The following is a 16,326-nucleotide window of genomic DNA, read 5'->3' on the forward strand; positions in this document are numbered from 1 at the left end:
TCTGCAGAGATACAGTCCGTAAGCACGCTTGATTGTATTTTTTTATGAAAAAAAAAAAAAAAAAAAAAAAATATACCATTCCCCCCGGTCCTTGGGACAAATTTTCAAGCGGTGACCGGTACGCAGTTACAAAAAGGTTGGAGACCACTGGGTTAGGTAGCTTCTTATCCAATTCAAGACCAACCATCTGATGCCATACTGTTCTAACATGTTGATTAAAATGTTATGATTGATAATTTCAAATGCTTTTGTTAGATCCATAAACATTGCAGCTGCACACTGTTTACCATTGATTGCATTATTTCATGTTATTTTGATTAATGACATGGATGTTAAAATGTTAGCTTTAAATCTGTATTGGTTTTCTGCTAGTGTTCCATTTTTGTTTATGAATTTCTCTAATCTGTTATTGAATAGTTTTTCAATGATTTGTGAAAATTGTGGAAGTAAAGAAATCGGTCTGTAGTTAGTAAATTGGTGTTTGTCTCTACTAGTATATACTGTATGGGTAACACTTTTGCTATTTAGGATAGATAGCTTACATACAGTATGTGAGAGGTTCTGAGATTTCTTTTTTAACGTTTTTTTATCGTTACCATATCTATTCGGTGATATTCAGTTGAGGTCTTGGATTTGTACTTCCTTACAATTTTGATTATTTCCTCCTTTGTTAGGTTATTGAGGAACATCGAGTTGGGATTACTTTCTATCGTATCATTCAAATCCTCGACTGACCCATCATTCACATTTGGGATCCTTTGTTCCAACTTTATTCCAATAACATTATTTTTTGTGAACGCGTACGTGCGTACGAGACATCTATCAGTGACAAGCATGAACGCCAAACTAATTCCTCCGACTGACAATACATTTTTATTCACTATAATAAGTTTAAGTCTTATTTATAAAATGTAGTGAAATTGAAAGTAGCATGCGTCACTTTTCACAATTGCATTGACATTCATAAAACAAACCTGTGTGGCAGAAGAAACTCTTGAACTCTTCATGACGAGAGTCAAATTGACATGTAAGAAATGACGCTTGACAACTCACATATATAGTGCATCCAGAAAGTATTTACAGCGCATCACTTTTTCCCAAATTTGCTTAATGTTACAACCTTATTCCCGATGCAATACATTTATTTTTGTCCTAGAAATTCTACACACATTATGACATTGTGGGGAAAAAAAATACAGATTTTTGCAAATGTATTAAAAAAAACAAATCACATGTGCTAAGTATTCACAGCCTTTACTATGAAGCTCAAAAGTGAGCTCAAGCGCATTCTGTCTCAACTGATCATCATTGAAATATTCCTATTGCTTAATTGGAGTCCACCAGTGGTCAATTCAGTTGATTGGTCATCATTTGGAGAGGCACACACCTGTCTCCCACATTTGACAGTGAATGGCAGAGCAAAAACCAAGTATGAAGTCGAAGGAATTGTCTTTACACATCAGGGGAAGGGTACAGAAAACTAACTGCTGTCTAAAGGTCCCGGTGAGCAGAGTGGCCGTAAAGAGAAGAAGTTTGGAACCACCAAAAATATTCAGAGAGCTAGCCAGCTGTCTAAACTAAGCGATCGGGGGAGAAGGGCCATAGTAAGGCAAGTGACCAAGAACCCAATTGTCACACCGTCAGAGCTACATGTGGAGAGAGGAGAACCTTTTAGAAGGACAACCACTGCAGCAATCTACCGATCAGGCCTGCTGGTGGAGTAGCTAGACAGAAGCCATTCCTTAATACAAAGCACATGGCAGCCAGCCTGGAGTTTGCCCAAATGAACCAAAGAGACTCTCAGACCATGACAAACAAACTTCTCTGGTCTCATGTGACAAATATTAAACTCTTTGGCGTGAATAGATGGGTTATACTTGTATACCTGCTCAGTGGCCAAGTGGTTAGTGTCTCCCCTGAGATCGGTAGGTCGTGAGTTCAAAACCCGGCCGAGTCATACCAAAGACTATAAAAATAGGACCCTTTGGGGGTTAAATCACCAAATGATTCCCGAGCGCGGCCACTGTGGGGATGGGTCAAATGCAGAGGATAATTTCACCGCACCTCGTGTGTGTGTGACAATCATTGGCATTTTCACCTTCCATTCACACATGTGTGAATGGAAGGTAGAAAAGTGCCATGTGTGAACGCCATGTGTGGAAGAAACCAGCTACCGCTCATCACCAGGCCAATACCATCCTTACAGTGAAGCATGGTGTTGGCAGCAATGTTTTTCAGCAGCGGAACTGGGAGACTAGTCAGGATAGAGGGAGAGATGAATGCAGAAATGTACAGAGACATCCTGCTCCTGAATGCTCTTGAGTTCAGACTGGGATGATTCATCTTCAGCAGGACAACCATCCTAAGTACACAGCCAAGATATCAAAGGAATGGCTTCAAGACAACTCTGTAAATGTCCTTGAGTGGCCCAGTCAGAGCCCAGAATTGAATCTGATTAAACATCTCTGGAGAAATCTAAAAATGGCTGTGCACCGACGATTCCCATCCAACCTGATGGCGCTTGAGAGATGCTGCAAAGAGCAATGGGCGAATGGGCGAAACAACCCAAATATAGGTGTGCCAAGCGTGTTGCATTGTATTACAAAAAACTTGAGGCTGTAATTGTTGCATCAACAAATTGAGCAAAGGCTTTGCAAAAAGCTCTAAAAACCCTTTATCACATTGTCACGGGGAATTGTGTGTAGAATTTTGAGGGAAAAAAATAATGTATTACATTTTTGGAATAAGGCTCTAACAACAGAATGTGGAAAAAGTGAAGTGCAGTGAATATTTTCTAGATGCACTGTAAATTGTTGCTGTGGTTCATTACATCCTTAAAACTGATCTGGTACCAGTGCTGTGAGACAGGTAATGCTGAAAGACAATGCCTTGCCTTGACAGAACAATGGGAAAACTTTCACAGTGATGGTAACCATTTATCATTAAGCGTGTTAACGTCAGCAGCTGCCAGTGCCATTACCTACAGATCTATTTTTATCTTACTCTCCTTCAGAGATGGGTACTCGACTCAAACTTTGATATCGATGCCCATCTAAAAGTTAAAACAAAAGAATGCATATTCTCACATCCCTGACTTGGGGAATTTTTAGAAAAAAGACTCAACACTCCTGTGGACACGGTTCAGAAATAAGATGTTTACATGTAGTCATCATGAACTTGAATGTCTTCACGATTTATTTGATGACATACCCTGGTGGCAGTGGCCTCTCCCATGTCGTGGTCTTGGTGTTGTGATCAACGTAGTAAACTCTGCCATGAGGCAAAACTCTCTGCTCCCAGCTAGAGACAGTTCACATTATTTCAGTTGTGAAGCAAATCGGTTCTCAAGAATACAACGCAGCAATGACCCCATACTGAATACTAGACAATTGTTTTGGAGGCTAAGAGAAAATAACCTTTTGAGAGGAAGAAAGATTAGCAAAAAAATTTCAGCTTATCTTTGACACTGACATGGCGCCAGTCAGACACTGATACACGATTTGCAAACCTGCTAAGCTAACTTTAATGATGAAAAAAAATGTTTAGTTCCATTCTACAAAATATACTCCAGAAAATCAGTTAGTTACTACAGAGCAGTACAGTACAGTATTTGTCATTTATTTAGATTTTGGTCTAATGAATGAAAAACCTAAAATTTGCATGCAGATATGCATACTAGATCTTACCCAGCTGGGAGCGACTCCGAGTGGTTTTCTGTGCTGCTATTGCTCGCCTGGTCTGAATTGGACATGGTGTTAGGACCAGGCTCTGCTGGGGTTTCTGAATGCTGGACATCCTGCTGACCTCGACTTGGGGTATTGTTACTGGTAACCTGGGATCGGTCTAATGAAGAGGATGGAGGGGCTGTGTGACGAACTAAGTTTTTTTCCAGCTGGTTGGACGCCAACTCGACTCCGTCTGAGACCACACAAAAATAACAGTCAGTAAATAAACAACAACAAAAAAGCAACAAAATAAACCATTTAGTTTTTTTCCTTATTTGTGTTTATGTGTTTGATGTTAGTTATTTCTAATTAGTTCCACAACGTCACTTCCTGCCACAGGGAAAAGACAGAAAGGAAAAAACTCAGCTTTTGTTACGTTTTTTTTTGTAGTTTTTTTTTTTACAATTTTTAAGTTATCCTGACCACTGATAGTGATCACAGCTATAGGAAATTTGGGACAGTTTTCAAATGTTTCTGAGCAGACTGATCTCATTTAAGAGGCTGACACTTCCAATTGACCTCTGATAGGTGCAAGGTACGAAATTGTTTGATTACACAAGTTTCAAGTGCCATAAGTAGCTGAAGGGGCAACCGCCGTCAACGGTGCCGAAACCCAAGCTAAGTAATAAAATCTCAAAAGCCTGGAACCTTCGGCCTCATCAAGAGAGTTTCTGAAAAAGAATACGAACGGAAGCAGAACATTACGTTGGTCATACAGAAAATAGACCACCTAAATTCAAAAGTGGACAAGAAAAATACAACCTGCGATTAACCATAAGAGCAGATGTGGCAACCATTGAAAGTGGATGTGGCACGTCTAAGTCTAAGATCAGATCATAAAGCAGATTATAGTATGCCTAAAAGTAGGGCTGGACGATTATGGCAAAAATAATAATCATGATTATTTTGATTAATATTGTAATCACGATTAATAACACAATTATTCACTAATTTGAATACATGAGTATTAATGTACTACCAAAACTCAACTTTAAACATAGTTTTCAAAAATGTATATTAAATTATTAACGAATAAACCACAACAAGTAAAACAATAGTAATAATACATTTAAATAACAATAGCAATATTAAAAAACCCAATAGAAAAGAACAAACAAATCAAGAATTGGACAATGATAAAGATCAGGGTTTTCTCTACATGTAATTGACTGTAATGGCTCGTCACAGCAAAATAAAAGCCACCACAACTTAAAAACTTTGTTTTTTCATGTGAAAACAAACCAATTAAAATAATAGAATGTACTGTAGCGTCCAGAAGAAGTCACAAAAAGTCTTGTGCTCTTTTTAATTTATGCTAACAGGCCCAATTCCAACATGTACACACGTCCGTCCGTCTCTCCAGACACACAACACTTCCTCATTCTTCGCCAATCCCCTTTCAGGTACGGTATGTTCACAATAATGGGAATTCTTAACATCAACATTAACATAAACATTAACACCAGCAGGTCATTACAGTATGAATGGCTATATATAGCCTATTAGTTGCGCACTATTGACGAGTAATGCACTGAAAATTCAGCCGCCAAAAAAGACTGATCACCGACACAGCACTTCCAAAACCAGATGTTGTGATGAAGTAAGCGACACACATGGAATTGTCTGAAGCAGAGGCAGCATGTCTGCGATGTGAATGTACTTTAATATATCCAAGATATACCTGCGGACAATGATCTACAAAATGCGCAATGTGCAAATATTAAGAGGTGGCTTTTAACACTAGAAGTCCCAGCATTTTTCTGTCTACCTAGAAGACCCAGAGAGGGGTCATTTGGCCCGACGCTTTTCCCGAATACACTAATCACTCATTTTGTTATGGTAATGAGGCTGTTAGGGGCAGTTTGTCTAGGTAGACAGAAAAATTATACATGTGGGAAATGCCGAAAGGAGCAATGGCAGTGCCAGGATTGTGAGTGACTGCTCAAATGTATGTCAGTCACGTTTACATGGACATGGTTTTTCATTCTTTGTAAATATGCTTTTTTCTTTGTAAATTTTTTTTTTTAAACTATTTTTGGCACACAAAAATAACAATTGCTTCTGCAACAACCCTCCACACCAAAACTGGGAAAACAGTTGCTTTTTCATTCTTTGTAAATATGTTTTGTTTTGTATTTTTTTTAACAATAAATGTCAGAGTGTTGATCCCTTCATTCTGTTGATCCTTGCAAAAACACACACAACCTACCTCAGAACTAAAGCTTGAGCTGTAAGGTCCCCTCCCCCACACAGGCTCAAGTGGCCCCCTGCCGTGTGCCACTAACAGCCACATTTTCATAACAAAAGGAGTGTCCACAGGGGGGACTAGGGGTCAAATGACCCTCTTGTGTGTTTTCTAGGTAAAAATGTCAATTGACCCTTCTCTGGGACTTCGCGTGTTAAAGAGAGAAATTGCAGTTGGAGCATCAGTGCAAAGCAAGTGTGACTTTAGGCTCGTCGCAGCTCTAGCTCTTCGACGCGAACATCAAGCAACAGAAGTAAAGCGCCTCTAAACATGAGTACAGTCTCCAATAACACCAAAAAAGGATGCTAGGTTTGTTGCTGGTCATTTTTGATAAAGGAAAAAGTCACTAAAAGGGTTGTAGAAGTCTTTAGAAACTTCTAACACTCTCAACAAAGTACATTGTATAATAAGCAGCAAAAATGAAAAAGAGAGCAAAGCAATATAATAAACAAAAAATATATAGTAATACTAATTAATAATAATTTTAAAAAGGTATGCATATATTTTTAGCCTTTTTAAATAATTTTAGATGTATGCATCATTACACATTATGCAAATTATATCATGATATCCTATTGACCACACCCCCATAGCCATAGGTGCAGTCGCGATCAAAAGTTTACATACACTTGTAAAGAACATAATGTCATGGCTGTCTTGAGTTCCCAATAATTTCTACAACTCTTATTTTTTGTGATAGAGTGATTGGAGCACATACTTATTGGTCACAAAAAACATTCATGAAGTTTGGTTCTTTTATGAATTTATTATGGGTCTACTGAAAATGTGACCAAATCTGCTGGGTCAAAAGTATACATACAGCAATGTTAATATTTGGTTACATGTCCATTGGCAAGTTTCACTGCAATAAGGCGCATTTGGTAGCCATCCACAAGCTTCTGGTTGAATTTTTGACCACTCCTCTTGACAAAATTGGTGCAGTTCAGCTAAATGTTTTGGTCCATTGGCAGCAAAACAGGCCCAGAGCATAATACTACCACCACTTTAAGTCTGGTCAGGTCAGGTCTGGTGTTCCTGGGATTAAAGGCCTCACCTTTTCTCCTCCAAACATATTGCTAGGTATTGTGGCCAAACAACTCAATTTTAGTTTCATCTGACACCACATGGACAAAGATAAGACCTTCTAGAGCAGTGGTTCTTAACCTTGTTGGAGGTACCGAACCCCACCAGTTTCATATGTGCATTCACCGAACCCTTCTTTAGTGAAAAATCTAATGTTTTTTATTTCAAATTCAAGACAAAGTTATATGTTTTTTTACTGGTGCACAAAATGAACCGTGCATGAACATCCCCTTTTTCAAAGAACAAAACCAACACAGAGCATGAACTCACAACAAATTACACATCTGCAAATCAGTGTGACTTCTGTGGTTGTACATAATACATAATACTTCTGTGGTTATACATAATACATAATACGCCGATAGGGAGAAGTTTTTATTTACATGATGAGTCGGGTGTGTCTTGACCTCCGTGGCGGAGGCTCCGCCGAACCCCTGAGGCCAACTCACCGAACCCCTAGGGTTCGATCGAACCCAGGTTAAGAACCACTGTTCTAGAGGAAAGTTCTGTGGTGATAGTATTATGCTCTGGGCCTGTTTTGCTGCCAATGGAACAGGTGCTTTACAGAGAGTAAAATGGGACAATGAAAAAGGAGGATTACCTCCAAATTCTTCAGGACAACCTAAAATCATCAGCCAGGAGGTTGGGTCTTGGGCGCAGTTGGGTGTTCCAACAGGACAATGACCCCAAACACATGTCAAAAGTGTTAAAGGAATGGCTAAATCAGGCTACAATTAAGGTTTTAGAATGGCCTTCCCAAAGTCCTGACTTAAACATGTGGACAATGCGTAAGAAACAAGTCCAAGTCAGAAAACCAACACAGTTAGCTGAACTGCACCAATTTTGTCAAAAGGAGTGGTCAAAAACTCAACCAGAAGCTTGTGGGTGGCTACCAAAAGCGCCTTATAGCAGTGAAACTTGCCAAGGGACTTGTAACCAAATATTAACATTGCTGTATGTACTGTATACTTTTGACCCAGCAGATTTGGTCACATTTTCAGTAGACCCATAATAAATTCATAAAAGAACCAATGTTTTTTGTGACCAACAAGTATGTGCTACAATCACTCAATCACAAAAAAATAAAGAGTTGTAGAAATTATTGGAAACTCAAGAGAGCAATGACATTATGTTCTTTACAAGTGTATGTAAACTTTTGATCGTGACTGTATATTGGCAATCTGGGGGAAACACTTTAAATCCAGATACACATTTTTTAAATAAGATTAGAGACACACACCTTACTTAAATGTTTTTTCTCAAATTATTGAAAAAATATTTAACAGATTGGATAAATTCATATATAAAAGTGGAACACTCGCAGAAAACCAATACGTATACCGAACCAACATTTCAACATCGATGGCATTAATGGAAATAACGGAAGAGATTACCAATACAATAGTTAGTAAACAGTGTGCAGCTGCGGTGTTTACGCATCTAACAAAAGCATTAACACAATTAATCATAATATCCTAATCAACAAATTAGATAGATAGTACTTTATTGATTCCTTAGAACAATATGGCATCAGACGGTTGGTCTTTAACTGGGTAATGAGCTACTTAACCAACAGGAAGCAATATGTGAAGATAGGCGAACACTAGGGGTGTAACGGTACACAAAAATTTCGGTTCGGTATGTACCTCGGTTTAGAGGTCACGGTCCGGTTCATTTTAGGTACAGTAAGAAAACAACAAAATATACATTTTTGGGTTATTTATTTACCAAATTTGTAAACAATGGCTTTATCCTTTTAACATTGGGAACACTATAGTAATTCTGCCCACGTTAATCAACATTAAACTGCCTCAAGTTGTTGCTCAGATTAAATAAAATGACAAAACTTTTCTTCGACATATAAAAAGTGCAACATTAAACAGTTTCAAGTCAACTCATCATGCTTAATTTATTACAGCATTTGGGAAGCCTGTAGTTGATTCTTATTATGTAAATGTTATATTTTTATCAACATGTGATAGCAGGGACCCTGCCATTCAAAACTAGGCTGCTGCATTTCTAATGATTAATGTAACTATAGCTGGAAAAAATGGTACACTATTCATCCCTGAACACCATGGAGTTCATGTAGGCTTAATGATGCAGTTACATTATTATATCAACTATCAGAGACCAAAACTCTTCATTTAACATAATGTCCTTTTTTGCTGCTTCAACACAGCTCAATCAACACAGAAAAAGGTAAAGTGAAATAACAGACAGACAGGGCTTTGCTGTCCGTAACACACACACACACACACACACACACACACACACACACACACACACACACACACACACACACACACACACACACACACACACACACACACACACACACACACACACACACACACACACACACACACACACACACACAGCAAAATGAGCTAACGTTACGCTAAAAGCGAATTAGCCTTCACCTCAAGCCAGGACTGCGAGCGAGCTGCGCTGCCATTTATATTTCTAGAAAGTCAACGGGCTCATAGTGATGTTTCCATATGAGTTGGGAAATTGTGTTAGATGTAAATATAAATGGAATACAATGATTTGCAAATCATTTTCAACCCATATTCAGTTGAATATGCTATAAAGACAACATATTTAATGTTCAAACTGATAAACTTTTTTTTTTTTGCAAATAATCATTAACTTTAGAATTTGATGCCAGCAACACGTGACAAAGAAGTTGGGAAAGGTGGCAAAAAATACTGATAAAGTTGAGGAATGCTCATCAAACACTTATTTGGAACATCCCACAGGTGAACAGGCAAATTGGGAACAGGTGGGTGCCATGATTGGGTATAAAAGTAGATTCAATGAAATGCTCAGTCATTCACAAACAAGGATGGGGCGAGGGTCACCACTTTGTCAACAAATGCGTGAGCAAATTGTTGAACAGTTTAAGAAAAACCTTTCTCAACCAGCTATTGCAAGGAATTTAGGGATTTCACCATCTACGGTCCGTAATATCATCAAAGGGTTCACAGAATCTGGAGAAATCACTGCACGTAAGCAGCTAAGCCCGTGACCTTCGATCCCTCAGGCTGTACTGCATCAACAAGCGACATCAGTGTGTAAAGGATATCATCACATGGGCTCAGGAACACGTCAGAAACCCACTGTCAGTAACTACAGTTGGTCGCTACATCTGTAAGTGCAAGTTAAAACTCTCCTATGCAAGGCGAAAACCGTTTATCAACAACACCCAGAAACGCCGTCGGCTTCGCTGTGCCTGAGCTCATCTAAGATGGACTGATACAAAGTGGAAAAGTGTTCTTTGGAAACTGGACGTCGTGTCCTCCGGACCAAAGAGGAAAAGAACCATCCGGATTGTTATAGGCGCAAAGTTGAAAATCCAGCATCTGTGATGGTATGGGGGTGTGTATTAGTGCCCAAGACATGGGTAACTTACACATCTGTGAAGGCACCATTAGTGCTGAAAGGTACATACAGGTTTTGGAGCAACATATGTTGCCATCCAAGCAACGCTACCATGGACGCCCCTGCTTATTTCAGCAAGACAATGCCAAGCCACGTGTTACATCAACGTGGCTTCATAGTAAAAGAGTGCGGGTACTAGACTGGCCTGCCTGTAGTCCAGACCTGTCTCCCATTGAAAATGTGTGGCGCATTATGAAGCCTAAAATACCACAACGGATACCCCCGGACTGTTGAACAACTTAAGCTGGACATTAAGCAAGAATGGGAAATAATTCCACCTGATAAGCTTAAAAAATGTGTCTCCCCAGTTCCCAAATGTTTACTGAGTGTTGTTAAAAGGAAAGGCCATGTAACACAGTGGTGAACATGCCCTTTCCCAACTACTTTGGTACATGTCCGCTGCCTGATGCTTACCTGCTAAACTCTAAGCACTGACTACATGCGCTCTGAATACGCACTGCTGATTGGCTGTTACCGCTCTGAATACGCATTGCTGATTGGCTGTTACCGCTCTGTTTGTAACCAATCAGATGGTTGTGTGGGTGGGACAATGCTGGGTGCTGTGTAGAGGACTGACAGAGACAGAGGCAGAAGGAAGCGGAGGCGGCTACTTAATATGTTCGTGTGGAAACTCGTTCGGTACACCTCCGAACCGAACCGAAACCACCGTACCGAAACGGTTCAATACAAATACACGTACCGTTACACCACTAGCGAACACACATCGACAACAATAAATATATCTTGTAGCAAACTCCAAGGGTTAATACTGGGACCAAAACTGTTCAAAATAAACAACATCTGTAAGGTTACTAAGGTCTTATTTTATGACAACACAACTGCATTTTGTTCAGGAGAGAACAGATAGACGCAAATACAAATAATAATAATAGAAGAAGAAATTAAATTATTGAGATAGTTTGACAAAAACATGTCAATGAAATAATGCTATTTGGTAACAACAGAAAAGAAAGTCAACCACATATACAAATAGATGGAAAGAAACTAAATTTTGAGGTGTAATAATAAATGATCAAATGAAAAAAAAAATGTCATAAAATATACACAGAACAGAAGGGTGGCAAGAAATATGTCAAAAGTAGATTACTACTGTATATAGTGGACCAAAAATCACTACATATTCTCAACTGCTTGCTCTTGTTACCGTATCTGCATTATTGTGTAGAAATATGGGAAAATAACTACAAAAGTACAATTCATTCACTTACTGTGTTACAAAACATGTTAGAATATTAAATAATGTTGGATATAGAGAAGACTCAAACCTTTTAATTATGGAATCAAAAATTACAATCTCAATCTGTCACGGTTGGTAAAACTGGTGGACCCAAATGCAGAAAAGACAAGCAGAATTAAAGTTCAAGGGTTATAATTAATAAAACCAGAGGGAAAGGAGGGAGCTCGTAGTCCTTGGCTTGGCAGTCCAGGAGAGCAGGGTGTGGCAAGCAGGCTGAGGCTAGCAGGCTGTGGCTAGCAGGCTGTGGCTAGCAGGCTGTGGCTAGCAGGCTGAGGCTAGCAGGCTGAGCCTAGCAGGCTGAGCCTAGCAGGCTGAGCAGGCACACACGGCAGGTAGGGAACACATGTAGAAATGTGAACGATCTGGCGATCGCGCCGAGTGAAGTCCAAACATTTGAAGGCTGCAGGTGATGAGTTGATGGCAGGCAGGTGAGTGATTAGGTTGCTGGGATCAGCTGTGCCAGGCTGAGAGCTGGAGCCACGCCTACGCCCAAAACACGCCCACTCTCCCAAAGACAAACACAGAGACAAACAGACACAGACAGAGACTGTGACAGTGCCCCCCCCCCCCCTCAAGGCGATCACCCAGGCTTGCCCGGGTGACTGCGGTGAAAGGCCAAGATGAGGGAAGGGTCCAGGATGAAGCTGCGCGGCACCCAGCAACGCTCCTCAGGTCCATACCCCTCCCAGTCCACCAGGTACTGCAGACCTCTACCCCGACGGCGCACATCCAGAAGCCGCCGGACTGTGTAGCCACGCTACACAGTCTCTGTGTAGCGTGTGTATCCCCCCCATCCCCCCGTGTCATCGACGATGACACGGGGGGATGGGGGGGGGGGCGTATCAGGGGGAAACAGTGAGCTGGTCGAAACAGGCTTCATTTGGGAGACATGGAAGGTGGGATAGACCCTCCAGAAGGTACTTTGAGCTTAACTACCGTTGGATTGATGATGGAAATGATTTCATAAGGGCCAACATACCGGGGTGCAAGTTTCTTTGAGTCCACCTTCAAGGGAAGGTCTCTAGAGGAAAGCCACACCTGCTGACCTGGCTGGTATACAGGTGCCGGACTTCGGTGTTGGTCAGCATACCGACGATTTCGGTCCACAGAGCTGAGGAGGGCAGCACGAGCATCTTTCCACACCTTGCGGTAACGCCGCATCTGAGCCTGGACTGAAGGTACGGAGATGTTATCCTCCTCAGCAGGAAACAACGGAGGTAGGTAACCTAAAGATACCTCAATTGGTGACACTCCCGTGGCCGCACATGAGTTGTGGGCATACTCAACCCATACCAGGTGGGTGCTCCAGGAGGAGGGGTTCTTAGCAACGACACATCGGAGGGCCGCTTCTAGGTCTTGATTTGCCCGTTCCGTTTGCCCATTTGACTGAGGGTGATAACCCGAAGTCAGACTCGCAGTGGCTCCAATGGCCCTACAGAAAGCCTTCCAAACCTCCGAAATAAACTGAGGCCCTCTATTCGAGACCACATCTGAAGGAATTCCATGAAGACAGAACACATGCTGGACCATGAGGTTGGCTGTTTCCAGGGACGTGGGGAGTTTGGGTAGAGCCATGAAATGCACTGATTTGGAAAATCTGTCCACTATAGTGAGGATAACAGAATTTCCCTGAGAAGGCGGGGAGGCCAGTGACAAAGTCCAGTGAAATATGAGACCAGGGGCGGCTTGGGACTGGCAAGGGATGGAGTAGGCCAGCAGGTGGTCGATTGGAGGATTTTCCACGGGCACACACAGTACAGGCAGACACGAAGGCACGGGTATCAGCATTCATGGTAGGCCACCAAAAGTGTCGCTTGAGGAGAGTCATGGTGCGGCCAACTCCTGGGTGGCAGGCAAACAGGGAAGTGTGTGGCCACAGAAGAACCTGTGAACGTACAGCGTCAGGCACAAAGAGGCGGTTATCAGGACCATTACCTGGGTCTGGTTGGTCTTGCCGAGCCCTTCGGACCACCGACTCAATCTCCCAAGTCACTGCGGCCACCACACAAGACGCCGGAAGGATAGGCTCAGGACTGGTGGGACCCTCCGAAGTGAACTGACGTGACATGGCATCCAGCTTGACGTTGCGGGATCCCGGACGGTAGGTCAGTGTGAAGCGGAATCAACCAAAAAACAAAGCTCACCGGGCCTGACGGGAATTGAGATGCTTGGCAGACTGAATGTAGGTCAGGTTTTTATGGTCTGTCCAGATGATGAATGGGTGTTCTGCTCCCTCAAGCCAGTGCCTCCATTCTTCCAGAGCGAGTTTGACAGCCAGCAGCTCCCTGTTACCTACATCATAATTGCGCTAAGCAGGTTCTAGCCGATATGAGAAGAACGCGCAAGGATGGAGCTTCTGGTCCTTGGCAGAACGCTGGGATAGTACAGCCCCCACTCCAGACTCTGAGGCATCGACTTCCAAGATGAACTGGCGTGAGGAGTCAGGATGAATCAGGACAGGGGCTGTGGTAAAATGTCTCTTAAGCTCCTTGAAAGCCGCGTCAGCCTCTGCTGTCCAAGTGAATGGGACCGACGGAGATGCGAGTCTTGTGAGGGGTGCGACCACTTGACTGTAGTTCCGGATGAACCGGCGATAAAAGTTTGCAAAGCCAAGAAAGCCCTGGAGACGTTTAACTGAGGTTGGTTGAGGCCAGTCTACCACAGCTCGCACCTTTTCGGGGTCTGCCTTCACTTGACCACTCTCAACGATGAACCCGAGGAACCTCGTGGACTGAACATGAAACTCACATTTTTCTGCTTTAATGTAGAGCTTGTTCTCAAGAAGGCGCTGGAGCACTTGTCTGACATGAACCACATGTTCCTCCGAGTTGCGGGAGAAAATCAGGATATCATCCAGGTACACAAAGACGGAGCGGTTAATCAGGTCTCGAAGGACATCGTTCACCAGAGCTTGAAAAACTGATGGGGCATTAGTCAAGCCAAAAGGCATAACCAAGTATTCAAAATGACCAAGGGGAGTCTTAAAGGCTGTTTTCCATTCATCACCAGCTCGGATTCGAATCAAATTGTAGGCATTGCGAAGGTCTAACTTGGAAAACACAGTCGCTCCTTGGAGGGGTTCAAAGGCAGATGCCAGCAAAGGCAGTGGGTATTTGTTTTTAATGGTGATATTATTCAACCCTCGAAAATCTATACAGGGACGTAGAGTGCCATCTTTCTTTCCCACGAAGAAAAAACCTGCACCGAGTGGGGAAGATGAGGGTCGAATAATGCCTGCAGCCAATGAGTCATGGATGTACTTTTCCATCGCCTCTCTCTCAGGGCGGGACAGGTTGTATAACCGACTGGAAGGCATGGGAGCTCCTGAAAGCAGGTCAATGGCACAGTCATAAGGGCGGTGCGGAGGGAGGGACAGTGCGTGTTGCTTGCTGAAGGCCTCTTCTAAGTCATGGTAGACAGAGGGGACATTGGACAAATCTGGGGGCTCTGCGACAACTGGAGAGACTGTGTCCTCAGCAGGGGAGCGGGCAGACCGCAGGCAGGTGGAGAGACAGTAGGAGCTCCAGCTCACCACTTTGGCTGCAGAGATTATGTGGAATTGGATTTGTTCAAGATGATTACCGGAGACAAGGAGGTGCACAGGTTCGGATCGGTGAGTGACACGGGCAAGGAGTCGACCAGTCAGGGAATTGGCTTGCAAGGGTGAGGGAAGTGGCTCAATGGTAATGCCCACTTGGGAAGCAACGTCGGCGTCCAAAAAGTTCTCATCCGCCCCCGAGTCCACCAGAGCAAGGAGAGACAAGGACTGGGATTGCCAACGGAGAGTAGCAGAAAACTGCATTCGGCATAGGGACTTAGGGGAGGGGACAGCTTGGCTCACCAGAACCCCCACTGTTACTGGTGAGCCTACTCTTTTGGGTCGCATAGAACAAGTGGCAAGGAAATGGCCAGGTTGACCACAATAGAGACACACCCCTGCCCTCCTTCTGCGGAGGCGCTCTTCAGGTGTAAGGTGAGCCCGGCCCACCTGCATGGGCTCCTCAACAGGGGAACTGGAGGTTGAGGCTGTGCACATTGGCAAGTTGGGCTCGGCCGGCCTGGGTCTAAAGCTGGGGGGTTCCGATGACCTGCAGGGAACGGGGTCAGCTTGCCACTGGGCCATCTGGTCAGAGATGTTGATAGCTGCAGTAATAGCTTCGTCTAGGGACAGTTGCTTATTCCTCAGAGCAATCTCCCTTCCAATGACCCGACTAAGCCCATTCTGGAAAGCAGTGAGAAGGGCCTTGTCATTCCAGCCAGACTCCACCGCTAGGGACCGGAATTCACAGGCAAATTCTCTTACTGAGCTATTCCCTTGACGAAGTCGCAACAACTGCTGACCTGCTTGCTGCCCTCGTATGGGGTGGTCGTAGACCCGCTTCAGTTATGCAGATAGAGCAGCAAAGGACTGGACTGCAGGGGATCCTTGCTCACGAAGGGCATTGAAATAGCTCAAAGGGGGCCCCTGTAGCAGGTTGGCCACGTACGCGATTTTGGCTGCCTCACGGCCAAAGCGAGAGGGCTGAGCATCAAAAGCAAGCTGGATCTGAGTTAAAAATTCACGACAAGTG

General features: G+C 43.0%; 1 protein-coding gene across 7 annotated transcripts in view; it reads right to left on the minus strand.

The window, feature by feature from the left end:
• Positions 1 to 16,326, minus strand: part of wwp2 (WW domain containing E3 ubiquitin protein ligase 2) — a 125,434-nt gene that overhangs the window by 53,651 nt on the left and 55,457 nt on the right. For 6 of the 7 annotated variants that reach the window (XM_062022342.1, XM_062022343.1, XM_062022347.1 and 3 more), the window contains 2 exons: positions 3,687 to 3,918; positions 3,211 to 3,300 (listed from right to left, as the gene is read on the minus strand). In XM_062022342.1, coding sequence (XP_061878326.1) covers positions 3,211 to 3,300; positions 3,687 to 3,918 — 322 coding nt within the window. The remainder of the gene's footprint in view (positions 1 to 3,210; positions 3,301 to 3,686; positions 3,919 to 16,326) is intronic. The other variant, XM_062022346.1, reaches the window with a different exon arrangement.

The sequence above is a fragment of the Entelurus aequoreus genome, linkage group LG16 (assembly GCF_033978785.1).
Source record: "Entelurus aequoreus isolate RoL-2023_Sb linkage group LG16, RoL_Eaeq_v1.1, whole genome shotgun sequence".
Taxonomy (NCBI): domain Eukaryota; kingdom Metazoa; phylum Chordata; class Actinopteri; order Syngnathiformes; family Syngnathidae; genus Entelurus; species Entelurus aequoreus.